This window comes from Ambystoma mexicanum, chromosome 3q, assembly GCF_040938575.1.
Source record: "Ambystoma mexicanum isolate Mex_15411 chromosome 3q, UKY_AmexF1_1, whole genome shotgun sequence".
NCBI classification, from domain to species: Eukaryota; Metazoa; Chordata; class Amphibia; order Caudata; family Ambystomatidae; genus Ambystoma; species Ambystoma mexicanum.
Window position 1 is genome coordinate 793,791,641 of NC_090926.1, and position 20,078 is coordinate 793,811,718.

At 46.2% G+C, this 20,078-nt stretch overlaps 1 protein-coding gene across 1 annotated transcript in view; it reads right to left on the reverse strand.

Moving 5' to 3' along the window:
* LOC138583003 (polycystin-1-like) overlaps positions 1-20,078 on the reverse strand; it is a 569,194-nt gene that overhangs the window by 327,449 nt on the left and 221,667 nt on the right. Inside the window, exon 12 of the mRNA XM_069654860.1 lies at positions 15,091-15,843. Coding sequence (XP_069510961.1) covers positions 15,091-15,843 — 753 coding nt within the window. The remainder of the gene's footprint in view (positions 1-15,090; positions 15,844-20,078) is intronic.

A 20,078-nucleotide genomic window follows, 5' to 3' on the forward strand; every position in this document is an offset into this window, starting at 1 on the left:
GTTTGGCTTTGTGGCCCAACATAGGATAGAACCCATCGCTGCAGTCTCCCAAGACAATCAGCAACGGATCCTAAGGGAGGTCAACCTACATGATTGCCTTAATATGTACAAGGACCTCGTTCCAATAAGACTGACCCTTGGGGCATCCCCCCCACATATGAAAGTAGGTAGCTATATCCTGGCATCCCCTCCAATAACTCTCAGGGCAAGAAGGATTGATATGGTGTAGTCTGTTAGGGGAGTGATACCATCTGTAGTACAGCTTAAGCTGACACTCCTTATCGGTGGTGCATCTTGGCACTTATGGTTACACTCCCATATGTGCCGTCATCTGTCTTCATCTATGGGAGAGCCCAGATCTGTTTCCCACCCCAGCATGTAGAGCCAGCGTTCCTGAGGAGCAAACCGATCTAGTAAGTTGTAAAGCCCAGAGATCCTGCCCCTAGCCCTACCCACTAAGAAGGTGAGTTCCAGTGCCTTGAGATCCCTGGTGCCCCTCTACCGGGCCACTGGATGAGACCCCCAGTGACCGAGTTGCAGGTAGCCAAAGCGCCCTCCCTTCAGGAGTGAAAATGGCTGCTTACACTCCTCGAATGTAAGGGGGAACAATTTTTAAAGAGTTGTCTAAATTCGCAAAGGCCACCTACCACCCAAGCAGAGAATGCTTCCGGTTGTTTCACAGGGGTGTTTTCAAATACTGACCAAAGCAGGCATAGACCGGGCATAGTCCAACAGCGGTGCCCCATCTTTTAGATGCCAGGTTCCAGCATGAGGGTGGATGGGTTGGCGAAGAAAGGAGGGAGTTATTTGCACGCTTAGTAGTGGAATGCACGACACGCATATGCCTCAAAGGGATCAGTGAGGCTGCTTGTTCCATTTCTACCCGGACCAGGACCTCTCTGGATTGACCCCAAGTGAAAACGTGTGACAGCTGAGAAACTAGGTAATATCGATATATATACGGGACACCCAGACATCCCAGGGCTTTTCTACGGAGCAGGACCCTCTTTGCGATACGCGGTCTGCAGTGTTGCCAGAAAAACTCCAAGAGGGAGTTCCTAAAATCGGTTTGAGCTGCTGGGAGCATTTTGTCTAAGTCCCCTCTAATAATTAGAGATCCCTCCGGAAAGGAGAGTTGTTTAGTCCTCAGATCTTGTAGGACCCTGTCCTGACGGTCATTGGGAGCATAGACCGACACAAAAGTTAAAAAGTATGTCCTAGGTAGGACCCTTTGACCCCCAGGTATCTGTCATTGGGGTCACGCAGGATGTCCGTCTTAGTAGACAGGGTGGATTTAGGAAATAGGATAGTCACGCCCCTCTTCTTGTACCCACTAGTAGCAAAAACTGCAGTGAAAAGTACAGGTGTTTGAGTCTCTTTCATCAGTCTTTAAAAGGTGGGTTTCTTGCAGAAAGGTTACAGAGGGAGAAAAGCTGACAAACCTAGTAATAACAGATTTGCGCTTGATCAGTGTCTTCAACTCATGGACGTTCAAAGTGAGCACGGGCAGTGCCGAATTTTGGGTGGCGTGAGGGTCACTAGCCATTAGTATCAGTACATGATTTTGTAAAGCCGTGGGCTGCCGTGAATGCCATGAACTGTAGTACTATGTATGCCATCCCAAGTCTGCTTCTTTGTTTCTCCTCACCCCAAGTACTCCCTCCTCCTCCCACCTAAGGTTAAAGAAAACCCCCCCAAAAATATGTATATTGAACAAAGGTCAGTATGATAGGCGACCAGAATAAATTACGAAGCAACCTGCCAGGGGGAAAACCTTCCATGTGTCTTGAGCTCCAACCACAACATTCTGCAACCAACAGGAGCTAAAGAACTAAGCCCTCAGTGACGCAGTAAGCATTGAGGCTTAAAAGCAAGAAACGCTACTCGTTAAGCACAGTTCATAAAGTTCAAATAAATGCAGCGGTCACCCACTCAATGGCTTTATAGGGATCACCCTGGTTGGTTTGAGTCCTTCTTCTTCCTCCGGCTTCTTCTGACCTTAGACTAAGGGCCCACTCTGGCGCTTGTGCGGGTTGGTCGATTTGGAGGAGGGTCTGTAGCAGCCGATGATTCCTCCAGATCAAGGGTCAGGAGTGGTTCTGCACCTTTCATAGTGGAGATCGACCTGTTTTGAAGGGAAAAAGTTACTGCTGACGGGAACCCCCATCTGTAGCGAATACCCTTCTTGCGAAGCCACCCCGTGAGTGGGCAAAGCAATTTGCGCTTCAATAAATATAGAGGGTCAAAGTGGTACTTCGAAAGCAGATCTCCTCAAGTTGCCGGGATTTAGCCTTAATTCTTTTCTTCAGTTTGTAAAAGTGAACCCGTGTCAGGACATCCGGGGTGTAGTTTTTCCGCTCCAGGCACGTCAATAGCACCATCTACAGAGGGAGCCAAGATCTGGATGAATAGGTCAGAGACATAAGATTCGAGATCACAGTCTGAGATGTCAGCAGGAACCCCCTGAATTTGAATGTTGTTATGGCGAGAATGGTTCTCTGTGTCCTTGTATTTGTCTCCAAAGAAGGCTACTTTATCTTCCAGGAATTCTATGCACTGGGCCCATTCGCTCGTCTCAAGACTGTTCACAGCGAGGGGTCTCCACTTCCTCGACTCTGCATTCTGCTTCGTCAAGGCGTTTATCGATTGTGCCGATCTTTCCTGCCATCTCCGTTATGCTGCCTTGTTTATCTTGATGAATCTTCGTGATCCACTGCAAAAGGTAATCTTTTTTAGCCAACTGCGAGACAGATCCCGAGGCGCCATCGCCATGAATCTGGGTGACTGCGGTGACCTCCTTCCTGCCACGGTGCTGAATCTGGTGGAGGGACGCAATGTCCCCTGATTTTTGAGGTTTCTCTGATTTAGCCATGTGAGCAGGATCCATGGTTAGGTGTGGTAGGTACTAGCACTTTGGGTCAGAGCCGCCACTGAGCACACAACCTCCAAGGCAGCAGCTAAAGCGATTAAGTCCAGAAGCCCCCCATCAGTCGCAGCAAGATTCACCCCAGCTGAGGAGCCAAGGCTCTCAGTGTCAATGAGGCAGCAACTCAGTGGAACTGAGGTGTGCTGGAAGAGTCGCCGGTCTTGGGACGTGACCGGCCTCGAAATACTGATGGAAACTTACAGCAAGGTTCTAGGGGGAGGCAAGAGGGCCAGATTACGAACAAGTGAATGAAGGTGGAGCAGCTGAAGGCAAGGGAACACAGTGCGAGTGAGATCGCCGGAGTGGCTCAAGAGTACATGATGTGGTTCATGAGGGGCTCAAGAGATCTGTAAATCAGGAGGGCCAGGAGAATGACAAAGGGCTCAGCTCTGGCACGGGTTCAGATTGCGGCAAGCGCTCAGATGAAACAGTCGGCTCTCTTCTGCAGGGATCCCAGTGGGTGCACAAGGAAAAATGTCAGGATCGCTGGAGGAACGTTAAATGTGGCGAGATGAAAAGGAGAGGGGACGGGCGAGGGAGCCTTCCCGCTGTCGCACCAGATGATGTCCAAGGCGCGATGCTCACTGCCGGAGTTGTGGCGTATTGAGTGTTGTCCCCCGACAGAAGGGAAGGGAGGGCGCTCTAGCACCCATTGGATCAGTGGCACGGGAGATACCCCGGACTCAGCAGTGCGAGGAAGGGATCCCGTAGAGGCCCAGCAGAGAAGCAACGACAAGGGCTGGGGCTCCGGGTGCCCCAGGTAGCAGGGTGTCCCTCCTCCCCGAGTAGCTTGTCTGTAATCGAGGGGCCAGGTGGGCTCCAAGCTCACCTCAAGTCCAGGGAAGGCCACAACTAGGCTCGGCCTGTGAAGCTCCGATCAGCTGCCGTCATTGGCTCCAGATCAAGGCGCCCAGAGAGAGCTGAGGGTTGTTGGTGTTATTCATCTTACTCTTCAAGAAGATTCCTGCATCATGAGGTAAAGGGCCACATACAAAGTCTGGATGAAGAGGCCTCTTCTTTGTTGACTGCTAGGGCACCCTTGCTGCAGGTGCACAGAGGTCCCTTTTCATGCTACCTAGCCCAGAAATGAAAGGGATGGTGCTGAACTATCAGGTGAGCCCACAAAGAGACTGTCCAGGGTTAGACAGAGGGCAGTGACTAGACAAATGATTGAGTAACTAAATAATGACCCTGGTAGGGCCCCGCTTAGTGTTAGGACCATCGCCTTAAGAAATAAAGAGAATGTGAAAGGAGGCTGTGAGAAATTCTCATCCTGCAATGCCCTAGCCTAGTCCACTATAGCTCTCCCCCAGAGACCCTAATGCAGGTGAGCCCAAATATCTTTCCTCCCAAGCGCTTTCTGTCATAATTATCCCATGCCTTAACTCTCTTATAAAGCCCATTGCACCTGCGGGATGTATTAACCCACTTATGCTCTGCGGCATCACTGTCTACTGATGGTGCCAGAATGATCAAAATGGCCGCAAAACCCTTATGCGCGCCAAAACCTATGAAATCGCGCTTATCAACACGAAAAGATGGCTGCCAAATCTACCATGCATGTTGTCAGTGGTGGAACGCAGACCTCACTCCTGAAACATGTCACTGTGCTGCCCAACAAGTAAAAATGAAGCCTGCATGAAAGGCAGTGCTCTGCTGAAAGAAATCCAGAATCTTGTTTTCAAATCTTTTTCTTGGTTGCTGAAACTGCAGAATGCCAGTCCAAAACACCATAAAACATCCAATATTGTTGCTGGGTGTTACTAGTCACTTCATTCAAGAAATCATTGTGAACATACAATGTCATGGAAAGCTGTATTTGTCATCAAAACATTCACAGCAAAAATGTGCCTGCCTGTGAAATCTGTCAAAATCTGGGCGCAGTACTAGTGGCCACCTGTGTGACAGCTGTCATTAGCTTGCATCAGAAGATTTAAACTTGTGCAACTGAAATCTAATGTTTGAAAACTAAGTGACCTGTCATTGACAGTAACCTAGGTTAAATCTCATGGTTTAGAAGCTGGAATAAGTGTTCTGCCTGCTTCTTATTTTAAATCAAGGAAAAAATGTAACAAAATGACATTTGAATTTAAGCCTGACTCCAAACCAAACCAGTATAACGACTTCCCCCCACAAAGGCCAGGCCCCTCTCTCCACCAGGAACTAACACCCATGTGATGATTAAGGTGGGGAGGAGAATTTGGGCTGCTGTGGGAAGGGGACAATGGACTTCCTCCAGCTCAAAGAGATGCTAATTAGGAAGGATCGTAAATGGCCTGTGCCAGAAGGAAATGGGAGGAGATTGCTCCTGAGCTGCAAGAAGATGAAGGAGGCGGTGACAGACAACCATTTGTTGATTCACAAGGACAAAAAGCACCTTTTTAATAAGACTGATAATTTACTTTGTAAAATTGTGACAAATACGTAAACCCCAGAATTGTGAATTTAATGTTTGGCTGCCCATTTTAAGAGGCGCCACAACTCTGTGCTATGTTCTGGGAAGTAATAGTGGAAATTATGGTTTTGCAGCAAATGTATTTATGTCAAAAGCATGGAACTTCACACGCTTATGCCCCTGTACAATGCACACATTTGTGGAAATTTGCTCTGAAATTTGACCATGTGTTCCGGACAAAAAGTGCGAATTTCTGTCAAAAGCAGACCCAAGATCCTACAGTGACGGGGCTTGGAAGAGCATCTGCTCCACAAAATATGTAATCTATATATGTTATTGTTAGAAAGGTTGCACATTTGTAAATATGTATTGTACTAAAAGTAGATTTTATGCTCAAAAGCAAAGGGGAGGATTCTCTGACTCATAAACCCACATCATCATGGTGACACCCTGTTTTCTCCTCCAATCAAGGGGGAGAGGAGACTCTAGCCAATAGCCTGGAAAGGGGGCGCGCTTAGGATAATCCAGCATACACACACCCTTATCATATGCATAAATAGAGAAAGCTGAGGACTTAGAAAACACACAGATTCACCCACTATCCTGATCCTGGCAAAGCACCCTGTCAGAGAACTTGACATCTTCCTTGCTCCTGACTCCAGAAACTTGGCAAGCAGAAAGGCCCATTCTATAGCGGAACCCTTCTCAGATAGGCCTTCAAATTCCAGAAACCAGAATTCACCCCTGAAACCTAAGGGGAACAAAAGAAACAGCCAGCATGTGCTCTAACTGCTTTCCTGCTCAAAGAATTATTACCAGAATCAAAAGACCCAATCCAGTTGTGCCGTGCGGTGCTGTGCTGTGACCAGAGAGCCCTTGCAGACCCAGCCCAGTCGTGCTGTGTCGTGCAGACCAGAGCGCCTTGCTGTCCAGTCCAGTGTGCCCAGCAGACTTTCTGAGCAGAATCCCTGATCTTGACAGACCAGAATTCCTGATGGTTCTGTTCAAACACATATAGTGAGTCTCCATAGAATAGGACTGTGTCACTAGCATATCTACTATCCATGGTCTATCCCTATCTAAACCCATCCTCTATTGTATTCAGAACCTGCTTTGTAAGAAATCTGTTTGAATTGTCTGAACCCTCTATCTTATCCCTACTATATTCCTTCTGTACTAGTATTGTTAATAATATCTTTGCGCTGATATATTTCATCTGAAGAAGGCAAGCTACTCGGCAGGCAGTCGCCCTGATTCAGTGGCTGTGCTCCCGTGTGGTATTTGCTTCTTCATAGTCATCCCCTTGTGTAAAGAAATCCCATTTGTCTTTTAAAAGCGTTTCCCTGTTTTCTCTTTTTTGCGCCTATCTCAGAAAAACAACCTCCACTAAAACGTCCATAACTTTCTCAATTCTACAATGCTTGTAGCTCACATCCACAGCTTTCCATAGAACCAAAAACTGCACAGAAATGTTTGCCGCTAATTTTGTTTTAGGAAATCTCTATCACGTGTAAAACAGCTTTTCATTGCACCCAACCTCAGTTTTAAGTTTTCACATTGCTTATTAGTGTCAAATCATTACTAGTGTTGGCCTGCAACTATCTAAAGCAGCTCCCATTAGAATTTAAACAGTTTCAGCAATTTAAACCATATTTAGGGTTTTACCTATTCCATTCCGAGGTAACTTTAAAACCATTTTGACAGTTTGCCAATCATTTCTGTTTCTCTCTTGTGTTTGCTGGGGGGAAATGGGATTGACATTTTGTTTGAAATCTGCATTCCTGAAACTTGTTCTCTCTCCTCCTATCTCTTTACATTGCTTGTTGGGGGCTGAGGAGTGTGCAGGGGGAAATAGTAACCACACTGCTATTTGATCTGAACACACACAAAAGTATTCTTTCTGTGCTGAATTGTTTTGCTCACTATTACTCCTAAAGAGATTGCTTAGTGTTACTTCACCCCATTGGTGATTATTGTATAACCATTAAACATAGTGTGATTATATTGTGAACTACATAAATAAATATTTGAACTTTGCGAACCCGCCTGATTCCTTATGACCGGGTGGAGGGGGGAGGTTCCAAGTGAGGGGCGTGATTTAAGTGGTACATCGTTCAGAATAAAAGAACTTTTAGACACAAATAAATAAGGGTTTCAGTTGTGCATTACACGCTAGGCATTGACTTAGGTGAAGTGCCGGATTGAAATCACTTACACACCCTACATTCTATAAGAACAGGATTGCGGCGGAGCCTGCACGTGACCAATGCCAACCCTCATTAAAACTCCCACTCAGGTCTTCCAGTGCCTGGGTGTGGCTCCCTCCTAAAGGCACATCTCAACCCAAGAGGGAACACACTCTTTATGGACTCATTCACCTTTCCCCCATGAGTGTCCTGGAAATGCATATCTGCTCCAGGGATCCACCGAAGTGCTTAGAAATAAAGCATGTGTGTGTGATAAAGTGCAGATCTCACTCAGAGACCTTAGGTAGTGATTTACTGAGGAGGCTTTTTGAGAAATAAACTGTAACATAGTTCAAGTGAGTTCGCATATTTAGCGAAGTTATTGTTAGTTTATCAGTATGAGCTAAGTATGCATGTGTATCTGAGGGCATTTATCAGAGCCATCACCAAGAGGATGAGGACACCTGAGGATTCTCTCCTTGAGGGTCCCTTGTCGGGACAGGTGGAATCGCACAACTGTGCATAGGCTATGGTAATCAGTGCTTATGGAGCACAGAGAAAGCCTAATATGGGCATCTGGATACTTGCATTTGCAATTCAAAACCAAAGATAAACCAGGGTGTTGTTTACCTGTGTGTGGTGTTCAAGAAAGAATGTATATGTGTTGCTAAATGTAAGAGAGGAGGGGGTTTCTCTCAGTTCAGGCAGCATGGCATTCCATGTCTTGGCACCTAAGCAGAAGGGGGCTGTAAAGCCAGAACGAGATCATTTGAACTTTTTCTGGAGGAATAAACCTGAGGATCAAAGGTCGAGACAGGGCATATAGGCAGAACCAATCTGCATAAAAGAGGCGGTCTTGCCGTGCATTGATGTATGGACTGTGCCCAGTCTGTTAAAGATAATGCACTTTCTTACAGGGAGCCAGTTAAGAGTGGATAGGGGGGTTTTGCCGCGGCAGATTTAGTGGAATTCGATTTCATCAGATTTATTTTAATGAATTGTGCCACAAATATATTTGGGAGGTGGGTTTAGGTGAGTAGATAATGTAGTGGCTTATGGAGCGGGATTGCGGGGGGTCTGCCCCGCATATATTCGCAACAAAATTACCCAAGAAAAATACAATTAGATGAAATGAAACTCGATAAAATCTTTTCGATAAAATCACATAGAACCATTAAGAGTATCCAAGGTTCCTCTTGAGGCGTTACATAGTTTGTTCAGGAGTAGCCCAGCTTCTGCTCATTGCATTCCTTGGGGTCTGGCCATGTATTGAGAGAGTCCAAGGTATACTCCATTGTCATTATCGGGCCTAGATGTGGCCAGTGCTGACACTGTAGGTTACCCATTTATCTAAACAGGCCTCTCAGTTGATATCAGCAGCTTTGCACTAATTTAGCTCGGGGTGAAAATGTGTATTATCCAGAATAACACCCCTATTCCAACTTCTTTCGGTGGCAGTGGGGTGGGCCCTAAACTGTTTGGCCAGTAGTTGGGTATCCAATGATGAGGACGATTTCAAAGAAGGACAACTTCAGCTTTACTGGCATTGATTTTTAAAAGACTGGTTTCCATGCCGGGGCCTATTTGACGCCAACATGTCAGGTGAGATTCTGTTGGCAGGAATGGCTGCTGCCTGCAAGCAGTTTGATAGAGATGAGTGGCACCAGGACGGAATGCACCCACCGATTCTGACTTCTTGTAATCTGGACAGCACTACAGTGTAATTTACTCGATTGAATGCTGTCGACAAATCCAACAGAATCAGCACATATACCCTTGCCCTGCTGTTGCCTAATGTCATCTAATGCACTAAGTACCACCATTGGGGTCCCTCCACCTGTGTGAAAGCACACCTGTAGGGGGTTCAAAATCTGTTTTTCCTCATTATAATTTTGCAAATGAATTTGAACAGGTATTGGCAGAGGTTGCCCTATGACAGGGATGCTAGAAAGGGGTGTAAAACCAGGCAAAACATCCTGCTTAAGATTAGGCTTGTATTTCTAGCAGTGGAGACACCAAGGCACGTTTGAAAGAATGGTCGAATGTGACATTTTGTGAGGAGGATTGCCTGAATCAGAAAGCCATGTATGGGAGCCAGAGGAGCACTTTGCAACTTTTCAGATGTCCCAGGCCATTTGGGGAACCCGAGCTCTTAGCGGTTTGTACTAGTTCTAGAAACCTTTCCTTGGCTAGCAAGGAGGGCGAATTTAGCCCATGTTGGGGTAGGATTGTTTCTGCTGCATAGACCATATCAAATGATTCTTCTGTTTCAGGCCTTGTATGCATGTCCTTTTTTTCAACCAGTTCCTCTTGAATTGTTTTGATTCAGGTGTGGAAAAGCTGTGCTAAACTGTTGTATAGTACCTAAGTGGAGGTCAACGTTTGGGCAGTGCTGGGGGGAGTCTTCATCTCCTTGGTGATCCTAAATAATTATTTTTGTGGGTTGGAGGCCTGGATAATGTGTTCTTCAAAAAGCCGTGTGTTTACCTATCTTACAGTTTTTTTTGTTTCCTTGTGCATATGTTGCTTTGGGTTCTGCGAGGTATGCCAAATTCTTTCCATGAACTTAAGCATGGTCTAGAGCAGGCGCTTCCAATCTTTGGCTATTGACTATGCTGGTTAGGGATGATGGGAGTTGTAGTCCAAAAAATCTGGAGAGCCAAAGGTTGCAGACCCCTGATCTAGAGATGTCACATTTCTGGGGTGAACCATTTTTTGTTTATGTTGGTGTGTGCACCATCTGGTGAAGGACCACAATAATAGCTTCTATATGGGAAATTAACACACCTAGTTTATCTAATTTAGGAAGATCTTTCAAGATGTAGGAAGTCTTTGTTCTTTCACTAATGCAGTGTCTCAGAGGGACCTTTTATTGACAGTTGCCATGGTAAAATTTCAATTTTCTCTAGGATATTATTTAATGAGGGGACTTCCAAGTACACTGTTGGGTGGTCTGTCCAGGTGATGGGGCTGATGTGTCCCGCTTCCTAAGCGTTCTCGTTCATATGGTCCGAGCGTGCTTTCACCACCCTGAAGGTATACTGTGGAGTAGGCTGGTGGCAGCTGTGATTTAGTTTTGGCGACACCAGCGGTTGTAGTCACTTTTACTGCATTAGTCGATGCTCTAATACGCTAGCCACTGGAGTACTAATGCATTTTTAATCCCCATTCCTGGCCATTTGGTTTCTGGCCATCCTTCTGTTTGTGTTGACCATGAGGGCCCTTTGGCTGACGTGGCGTCATCTTCATCCTTCAAAGGCAGCCTGGTTGTGGTGCAGACTGCTTCAAAGTCCTGTACATGTCCCAATCTACATCCAATGTGGGCTGCCAGTGTGTTTGGAAGTTTCTAGAGCGAGTCTAATTGGCAGAATGCCTAAACATGTGTGTCCCTACCAGGAGTGTGATTGTTGAACTGGCTGGCCAGTCCCAGAGTGAAAGTAATATCAGTGGGAGACTATTGGGTTCTCATGTAACTATGAAGTAACTATTGGGTTCTTATGTAACTATATGAAGTTACGAAACGGTACATGTCAATGACCTGTACTATGCTCTCTGTAACTAATAATGAAATGTGCCACATACCTGTATCATGTAAGATAAGCCCCCAGATACCACCGGGGTAGGAGCGCTATACAAATAGCAAATAGCATAAATCAATAACTATAATTGTTATTCTTGCCCATTTGCTGTCACCAGCCTCTGTGGCCCCCATTTTGATGCTAACCTTGCACTGGGATGATATCGGAGTGAGTCGTCATGGGAGGCAGGCTGAGGAGTCGCAGTTGGGTGGATGCGGGGCAGAGAGTCTCTGTTTGCTGCCGCACTGTAAGGTTATTATTGAATCAATTAATCAAAGCCTCATTTTGTTTATTCTTTATTTTATTGTTTAAAGCACGGACTTAGCTTGAGAACAGTGGACACTACAGACTGTGGGTGGCCAGGATTTGGGCTGGAATTTCTTTTAAAGAAGCGCAGCACTGTGGGTTGTGGTCTGTGCATTGGTATGTGCATCCATTGGAATTTGTCTTTGGTCAGCTGTTGTTGAAAAAAACATATTTTGAGAGATTTGCAAAATTGGACAATTGTGGGGGCATGCGAGTGGACATGGGATTCATTTCCAGAGGGTGGGTTCGTGAGAAGATAAGGATTGTTTGCAGGTCCTCTCTTTGCGGATGGATTGTGGTTGATTTGCTGCATGATGAGCATGATCCCGTTGCATGCATCATTGCATGTGTCCATTCATGTTGAAGGCTTAGAAGATCCCCTGTTATTCCTCAAATCTGGGGGATGGTCTGCTGCTGGAGGTACTAGTTTGGATATACTAGATGGACTCTGGTTCCTTTGTCCTTGCATCCTGTTCCTTCACTGTCAGTGGAATCCTGTTCAGGAATATTCCCAGCTGCCGGCTGGACTGGGTCTCCTTGCTGGACCTTTCCTCACGTGCAGTGCTGGAACCTGGATAAAACTGTTCAGGCCCAAGTCCCTTTGGTTGGAGCTCCCTCCGGGTATACTTGTCATGGAACCTCGGGTGGTTTGCTGCTGCTCTGCCTCAGCTTTCTTGTGTGACATCTTGGGTTGCCTCCAGCCATTGCCCCATTCATGGGGCCATTCCCTTGCTGACTGGTTGTACTCTCGTGCCCCTGAGCTGCTAAGGAATCTGGATTGAGGTCTTCCATGCTCCTGTCACCGTCTTCATGGCTGCTGAGTCTTCTGCTTTCTTCATCTGGCCAGTAAGCAGGTCTAATCCTAGTGCCCAAACACGCCTGTCCACCCGCCATTCCTGTGCTGAATCCTGCCTAACCAGTGCTGTGAGTATCTGTCACTGTGTTCTTCGGTCCTGTCCCTGGGACGAGAGGGATCATAGCACAGATAGTAATGAGGAGATGGGGTGGGCACGACTCAATCAAAAACACTAGAATCAATCTTATAGGCATCCTACAGAAAACCTGATATACAGCAGATCAGGGAATTAACTGAAGAAAAGTAATGTCTGGTGATGACATTCACCAGAGCTGGGGATACCAGACAGTGCCATAATCCACTGGGCCTCCACCGCACTCCCTTCACGCAAGACACAGGAATTCAAGTCACCCCTTCCACAGAAACATAACCCTCACCGGCCCTCCCGCCAGGTTGGTCTAACCTGAAAAGCACAGAGACTGGATCCCTAAAGATACTCCAGAGGTACCATAATAAACATGCAGGGATAAAGAGAAAAAGCCAAAAGTTCTGTCTACTAGTAATAGTACAAGACATTGCCCTTTCTGCCAACCGGCAGGCCGAACCCCACAGAACAAAGAACCTCAGAAAACAGGACATCTGAACTGCCTTCCTATCAACCTTTCCTACTCCCCTCAAAAACACCTACTCAGCTTTCTACCTCTTATCACCTCTACACTGCATGCATGGACTCGGAGGCAAACTGCAGCAATATGCCTTCCTGGGCCCCACCACAACATTACCCACTGTGGAGACACTCAGAGCTCTCTGCACAACGTGTCGCATGGCTCCCCTTCTTTCCCACCACTCAGTCCAGTGGCGGCTCTTGCAGGGTCCCCATACAGAGAGCTAATAGATTTAATAGATCTTGGTTTTTCTTTCGCCCCAAGCGTCACAGTCACAAACCACCTAAATCGAAAAACATAGCACTTGGGGACTTCACGCCAGTGCCCATCAACATCTCAGAGTATCCACCACCCCCTCCTCCGGCCCTCAGAGGCCTCCCTCCTCCCCCAGGGCTGCACAGTACCACTTTACATTGCATTAGGGGACACTGCCTTCCGTGGCCCTCCCTGTCCACGTTTGGTAACATGTACTAGCCACAGGACACGTTTACAGTGCATATTCACACGCGTGGTAAATTAGTAAACTACTGTTTCCGGTAGTTATAAAATAGCATCTGCACGACTTACAAACATCCGGACACAAAACACGGGAAAGATATGACAAGATATTAAGATATAAAGTGAAGATATGCGGGTGCACCTGAGAAAACATCCCTTGACCTGGTCGCTGACAATGGACTCAAACCCCAGGGATTCTAAAGACACATACAAAGGGGGTCATTTCCCCAAAGTGGATATTGCATGGAAGGGACTGGCTCCATTTACCCTTTCATGCAAAAAGCAACCCCCCATGCAATATTCATAATTTCTGAGACGTCGTCGAGAACCACTGTGCACAACCGTGTGAATACTGGTGACTTTTTTCCCAGGCGGTTTCTGAAAATGCAAATGCCTGCAACAATTATTCGATTGTTGGAGGGTCTTTTATAATGGATTCCAAAATAATTATAATTGTTCTTGTACAACACGCTTAATACCGCGGACTAGTTTCTAAGCATGGGGCCAGGATTCAAACCTGTGTTGCTATGCGTTTTCTTGCTACCATGACAAGGTGTTGCCCCTGTGCTATCCTTCCATTAAATTCCACTGGTCTACTGCCAGCACGAATATCTCTTGCTGGCGATAAACATGACTGATTGTGCAGGCAGATGTGTTAAATCCGTTCAGCTGCACACGTTCTCATGGCAAATCCAGCAAAATCCTGCCGATTGGAAAAATAGCGTATGCCGCTACGACTACCGCCATTTTAGATGATCCGCAAGACCTGCAAAATGGGTTCCAAAGTTCTCGTGCATGCAGATGGATGGTGCTGCCCTCAGTTCTAACGGCTAGGTACAAGGGAAACTCCGAGAGACCTTCATTTGACAAGCATCATTCTGCATAGAGGTGACTGGGAAATTCTACCAATTCTTTCAACTTCCTCCGTGGAGCGGATGATGTGTTTAACATCGTCAGTGCCTACCCCTAAAATGATTGGGGCCAGCAAGAAGAGGCTGTTTTTGTGAAGATCACAAGCTGTCGGAAATGAGACCTTTCTGTGACTAAACAATGAATGTATCACTCACCTCAAAGTCCCCGACCAAAGATGTCTGCCAAACTCCAAGGAAAGAAATAGCTGGGATTTTAAGATGGCTGAAAGTTGCAGGCAAATGTGAGATAATGACCGCAGGCAGGTGACATGAAAAGCAAAGGTATGTCTAACTCATGCCATGAACCGAGACAAGTTATTCCAAGCAGGAATAGCAGATGGCTTCCTACTGGAGATGGAGGAGGAATTGCCGGAGCAGGGATCTGCCAAATGCACTTTAAACAACAAAGATGCCTCACAGATTGTGGGCGGGTCTGTTTTTAATGAATTTTTTGTATTGCTGTACATATGTGTGGATAACATCTTTTTAAAGTGTGAAAGAATGTGTCAATCTATTAGTGTATATGCGTGCAGGTGAGTCATTTTGGGAAGGTACACCCTTAAGTGTATTTAGAAGAATGTGGGTGAGTATGGGGCGTGGGGGCTGCACCCATGTTTGTGTGTGTGGGGGGGGTGAGTAGGAGTGCATTGATAGGTTTGCGGATGAGTGTGTCTGTAGATGATGCGAGTGCACGTTGGGTGAGTGTGCATAAATGTGAGTGTGGGAAGTGTGCACGTGTGTGCATTATTCTGTTCACTCCAGGCATTGCTGACTTAGTGTAGGCCCGTCGTAGAGCAAAGAAACCTTCCTCTGCAACAAACCATCTCACCTGTGTCACATCGACCAGCATCCTGCGAGATCCTGGCGACGTCACTTGCAGATTCGTGATAGGATCGTGGGACTGGATCTTTACAGACAGGTTCTGCGAGCTGATCTGATTGGATACCAGGATATTCAGAGTCTCATCCCTTCTGTCAGACAGGAGTGCCCAGATGGAGGAGAACCAGCTGTCTGCAGTGTCTCTGCGGCAAGCTGGCACAGTTGCCAGGATATTTGTGGGGCAGGAGGACTGGAAAGGTAACCCAGCTCGGCCTATCGGCGCCATCCAGTACACAGTGGCATTTGTCCCAGATAGGATCTTGATGACCAGCAATGTCTTGTGTTGGGTGGCTATGTGTAGTTTGCCATTCACCGGCACAGGATGAATAATCTGCAGGCCTCCCACCCGGCTCTGCGTGTCCACTAGACAACTGACCTGAGTCTCACTGACCATGTTGTGAATGATTGCGGTGTACAGGTAAAACCCTGGCTCCGCCTGTCCGCTGAGTAGTGGGGTCATTGCGATACTCCTCAGGTCATAGGCGTAGGTCACTCGAAGGTCACAGATGACATTGTCCACCCAAGTGGAGTTGAAAAGCCCTCCGCCCTCCCACCAGCTGCCCCTTGTCAGACGTATGTAGCTCTGCCTCCATGGGGAGTCGCGACTTGGTTGGCAGTGGAGAAGCGCATCAACTCCTGCGGTGTGCTGGATTCCGATGATGTCATCCGGGTACACTGCAATCTCCTTTGCAGAGAGGAGGACCTAAAAAACACAAGTACCCATAAAACAGTAACTAGCATTGCCATTAAACATATCTCTGATGCTGCTTCCAAGCCGCTGTTACCCTTCTGAGAATGACACCACATCCAGTCACTCTTGTGATACAGCCACCAGGAAAATTACAACTCCCATCCAGAGCCACACCCACCTATCTGATCGTTCCAAAAGGTTACAACCTTCTGCCACTGCCATGACACTATAGCAAGCTGTCAGTTAAGACCACATAGCTGCCTCTCTCTGATGGAGCATGCGCAGTGCACATTTCGCAGTAGCCTGCCAGATGTTTGGCAGCCTGTAGCACACCTAAATAGGGCTACATGTTGGTGATTAGCATTGTCAGCAAAGTGGAGGCTATTATCGAAGGACACAGATAGTGGATAGCACAGGGGCAACGCTCTGGTATTGGAAGCAAAACCACAGAGAGCAACAGAGGTTTGAATCCCGGATTCACGCTTAGAAACTGAACTCAGGTACGGTATTAGGCGTGTTATAAAAAAACATTTAAATAAAATAAATTACCAACTGGTTTTGTGCTATTCCTAGTTAATTATTGCTATTAGCATCCCAGCAAACGGTTCCAGTATGCTAATAGTGTCTTATACTTTTTCCTTTGATGAAAAGATGTCGGCGAGTGACTGCATAGCTGTCCCCAGAGCAGGTGCAAACAGATGATATCCTTTTTGGCGGGTGAAAGTCCATTGAATTATATGGGCAGGTTAGGGACTTGGTTGGGGCATGAATGAATTCCATGGCGGGTGACACCTGCCAAGAGCGTGTGAGTTGAGAGGTCTGAGCTAGGATTTCTTTCATGAAAGAAAACCGAGCATCAAGCAAGATGGCGGCTGTAGAAAAAAAAACAAGCATTGGCAAATCTAACATTTTTGGCTTGTTTAAAGGAGTTAGGCATTTACCAGGCATCGCTATAAAATGGCCAGGTACTCACCATCAGTAGCCAGTTAATACCACTATAGCAGTGCCTGGCAAGTGCCTTTCCGATGTCTGCACAAAAGCCCAAACTGTTGGCATTGCCAATGGACAGCTCTAAACTCACACGCTTTTGGCAGGTGTCACCTGCTTTTGGTGGGTGCCACCTGCCTTGGAATCAGTTATTTCACCCACCAAGCTCCTTGCATGTCCATTCACCTTAATGATGACTTTGCTTTGTCCCCGTTCTAGTTGCTCCAGACTTATGATCATCAGAGAATAACTAGGTCAATTGACTACTTCCCTTGACCTAGAAGAACTAGTCAAGCTCTCAAGAACCTCTACCTTTGCTGTCCATCCTTATATGCACCCAACACAAAGAGGCAGGAACAGTGGAAACCAAGAACATCTGCAATTAACAGCGTCAGAGACCTGAAACTGCTAAAGAACTGAAAAGCTACCCCAGACTGTATAACAGAAGAAGCCCAAAGCCGATACTCCAACCAGTGTAACTTCTATACATACTTCTAGCACTAGAACTACCCTGTGCCTTCTGCCACCAGACCTACAACAAGACAGCTGCACATAATGACAGCTTTAGCAATGTGGCATTTTCAAGGGATTCATAAGTATCTTGCATGCTTTAATAAACTTGACAGCTGCACCAGATCTATTGCTCACACAGTCGAACACAGGAATGGCCACGGTTGAGCTCCCTCCTTCACGCAACTTGAGCTTTGACTGGAAGCAGTCAGAATAGGCCAAATTGACTGCACATCTCCCACTACTTGGCTCACCTTTGGAAAGGCAACTGAGGAGTTCAGAAGCGAGGCGCTACCTTTTCATTTAGGGCCTATCCTTATCATGGATCACAAAAACACGAGATGACATTGCATTGGAAAAAACCTTCCATCTCCTCGCTAAAGGCAACAATGGTGAAATGGTTCACACCCCGCCTCAGAGCGCTAAAGAAAACAAACAGGAAACTGGAACAAGAATGGAGGAAGAAATGCACTCTGCAAAGAAACTCATATGCCAGAGACAGATACGACTATGCAAAGCCAAAGTACTTTGAACAAAATAAATACTCCAACAAACACATCACTAACTCAAGCAACACCCAGAAAGAGATGTCCTGCATCATTAACGAGATTAGAAACCTGACAGCCTGTAACAACATCCCCACTCCCTCGCAAAAACTACAATGAGCTTGCAAAGCACTTCAAAAACAAAATCACAATCATCCAGCGGGTCATCAAGAATATGCCAAAAACATCACAACACCTGTAACCAGCCAAAACCAGAACCAACTGCTAGACTGACAGACTTCACACCAATCTCAACAGAAGAATTCACCAGCCTAGTGAACCAAAGCAACAAAGCCGGCTCACCTGCAGACCCTTGCCCGGCAAATATGTGCAAGACTATCCTCACCCAAAAAACACAGATGGAATACTTCTGCAACCTCTTTAACCATTCACTAACAATAGAAAACACGCCACGAGTCTTCAAATCATCAGACATCAAATCACTCCTTTAAGACCCAGCAGGAAACCAGAAAACCTTACCAACTATCGACCAGTTTCAAACATCCTGTACCTGGCAAAACTCCAAAAAGGCTACATGAACAAATCCTGGAACTTGTAGAAAACAACCACATTTTAGACCAGGCACAAGTCGGCTTCAGAACCATGAGAGAAATGGAAACAGCATTACATGGGATGATCTTAAAACCAATGCAGACTTGAATGCCACTTCAGCACTAATACTACTAGGCCTATCAACAGTGTTCTACACAGGCAACCACGAAATGCTCATCCAAAGATTTGAGGAAATAGGAATCAGCAACACAGCTTTAATATGGTTAAAATGCCTCTTGACTGAAAGAACGGAAAGAACATGGCAAACCCCTTTCCAGTCAGCACCGCGCACAACAACCTGTGGACTCCCACAAGGCTCATCACTCTCACATCTCCTCTTCCACAGATACATGACCCCTCTCAACGACCCCATCAAAAGACATGGACTCATCTGTTCCAACCAGGCAGACGACGCCCAAATCATCTACAAAATCAACAGTAGTGGGGAACAAGACCCAACCATTATCAACTGCCTCACAGAAATAAACGAATGGATGAGCACCAACAGCCTCAAACTCAACCCAGACAAAACAGAAATCATGATCAGGCTCAACAACCTGTCGAACCAACACCATATCACATGGCCTAACCAAATGAGAAACCGTCAGGAACCTTTCAAAGTGGTTAAAAACCTGGGAATCTTAATGGACAATGACCTAACACTTGAACCACAGGTCAATGCAGTAGTAAAGATGTGCTTCTTCCACCGACATGCAATCAAGCAGATCCTACCTTTCCTCACCTTTCCACACAGAACACGTGCCGTTATCTCCCTTGTCATGTCAAGAATAGACTATGCCAATAACATCTTTGTTGGAATACCAGAATGGCTCAACAAAAAAAAATACAGTGAATACAGAATGTGACCGCAAGACTACTCCTCAGACTCAATAAGAGAGAACATGTCACACCAGCACTAGCAACCCTACATTGGTTACTATTAAAAAAAAGAAAAATCTTCATAACACTCTGCATAACCGGCAAAGTAATCCATGGCCAAGGAGCAGAATTCATACAAGGAAAATCTCCACTGCAAACCAAACAGAACACTAAGGTCCAGCAGTGACATTCAACTTGAAGCAAAACAATACACAAAGCAGAAATCTGGTGGTTCATTTTCTACTCCATGTCGGCAAAACTTTGGAACTCACGCCCGAAGGACATACAAACAGAAGATCACCTAAAATTTAGAAACTGCTAAAGACATGGCTCTTTAACTTACAGAGCTGAACAGGAAACACTGTTGAAAAGGAATGATCAACACAAGAGGAAACGCCCAAAATAACCGAAACCCTTATGATCCAAAACCTGTAGACCCAATGAAACAAAATAATTAACGCAAACCACCATACAAGACTATGATTTCTGCCAGACCAACCTAACCAGCGCAAAGAAAGGCTCAAACTATGCCCAGCAGTAACCCTACGAAAATGTTTCCAATATCGGGCTTACTCGCCCTCAAACACTAAACTAAAACCACCCATACCTCTACCGCAGCAGAAACATAAAGCCAACACAAACTGCACACACTCAGCAACACCCAACCAAACGCAACAAACTGCAGAAAACTAAAGCTCATACACACAAGCCATCCCACACACACTCATACACTGAACACCAACTACCAACTACACACAAACCCAGTAAACAGTG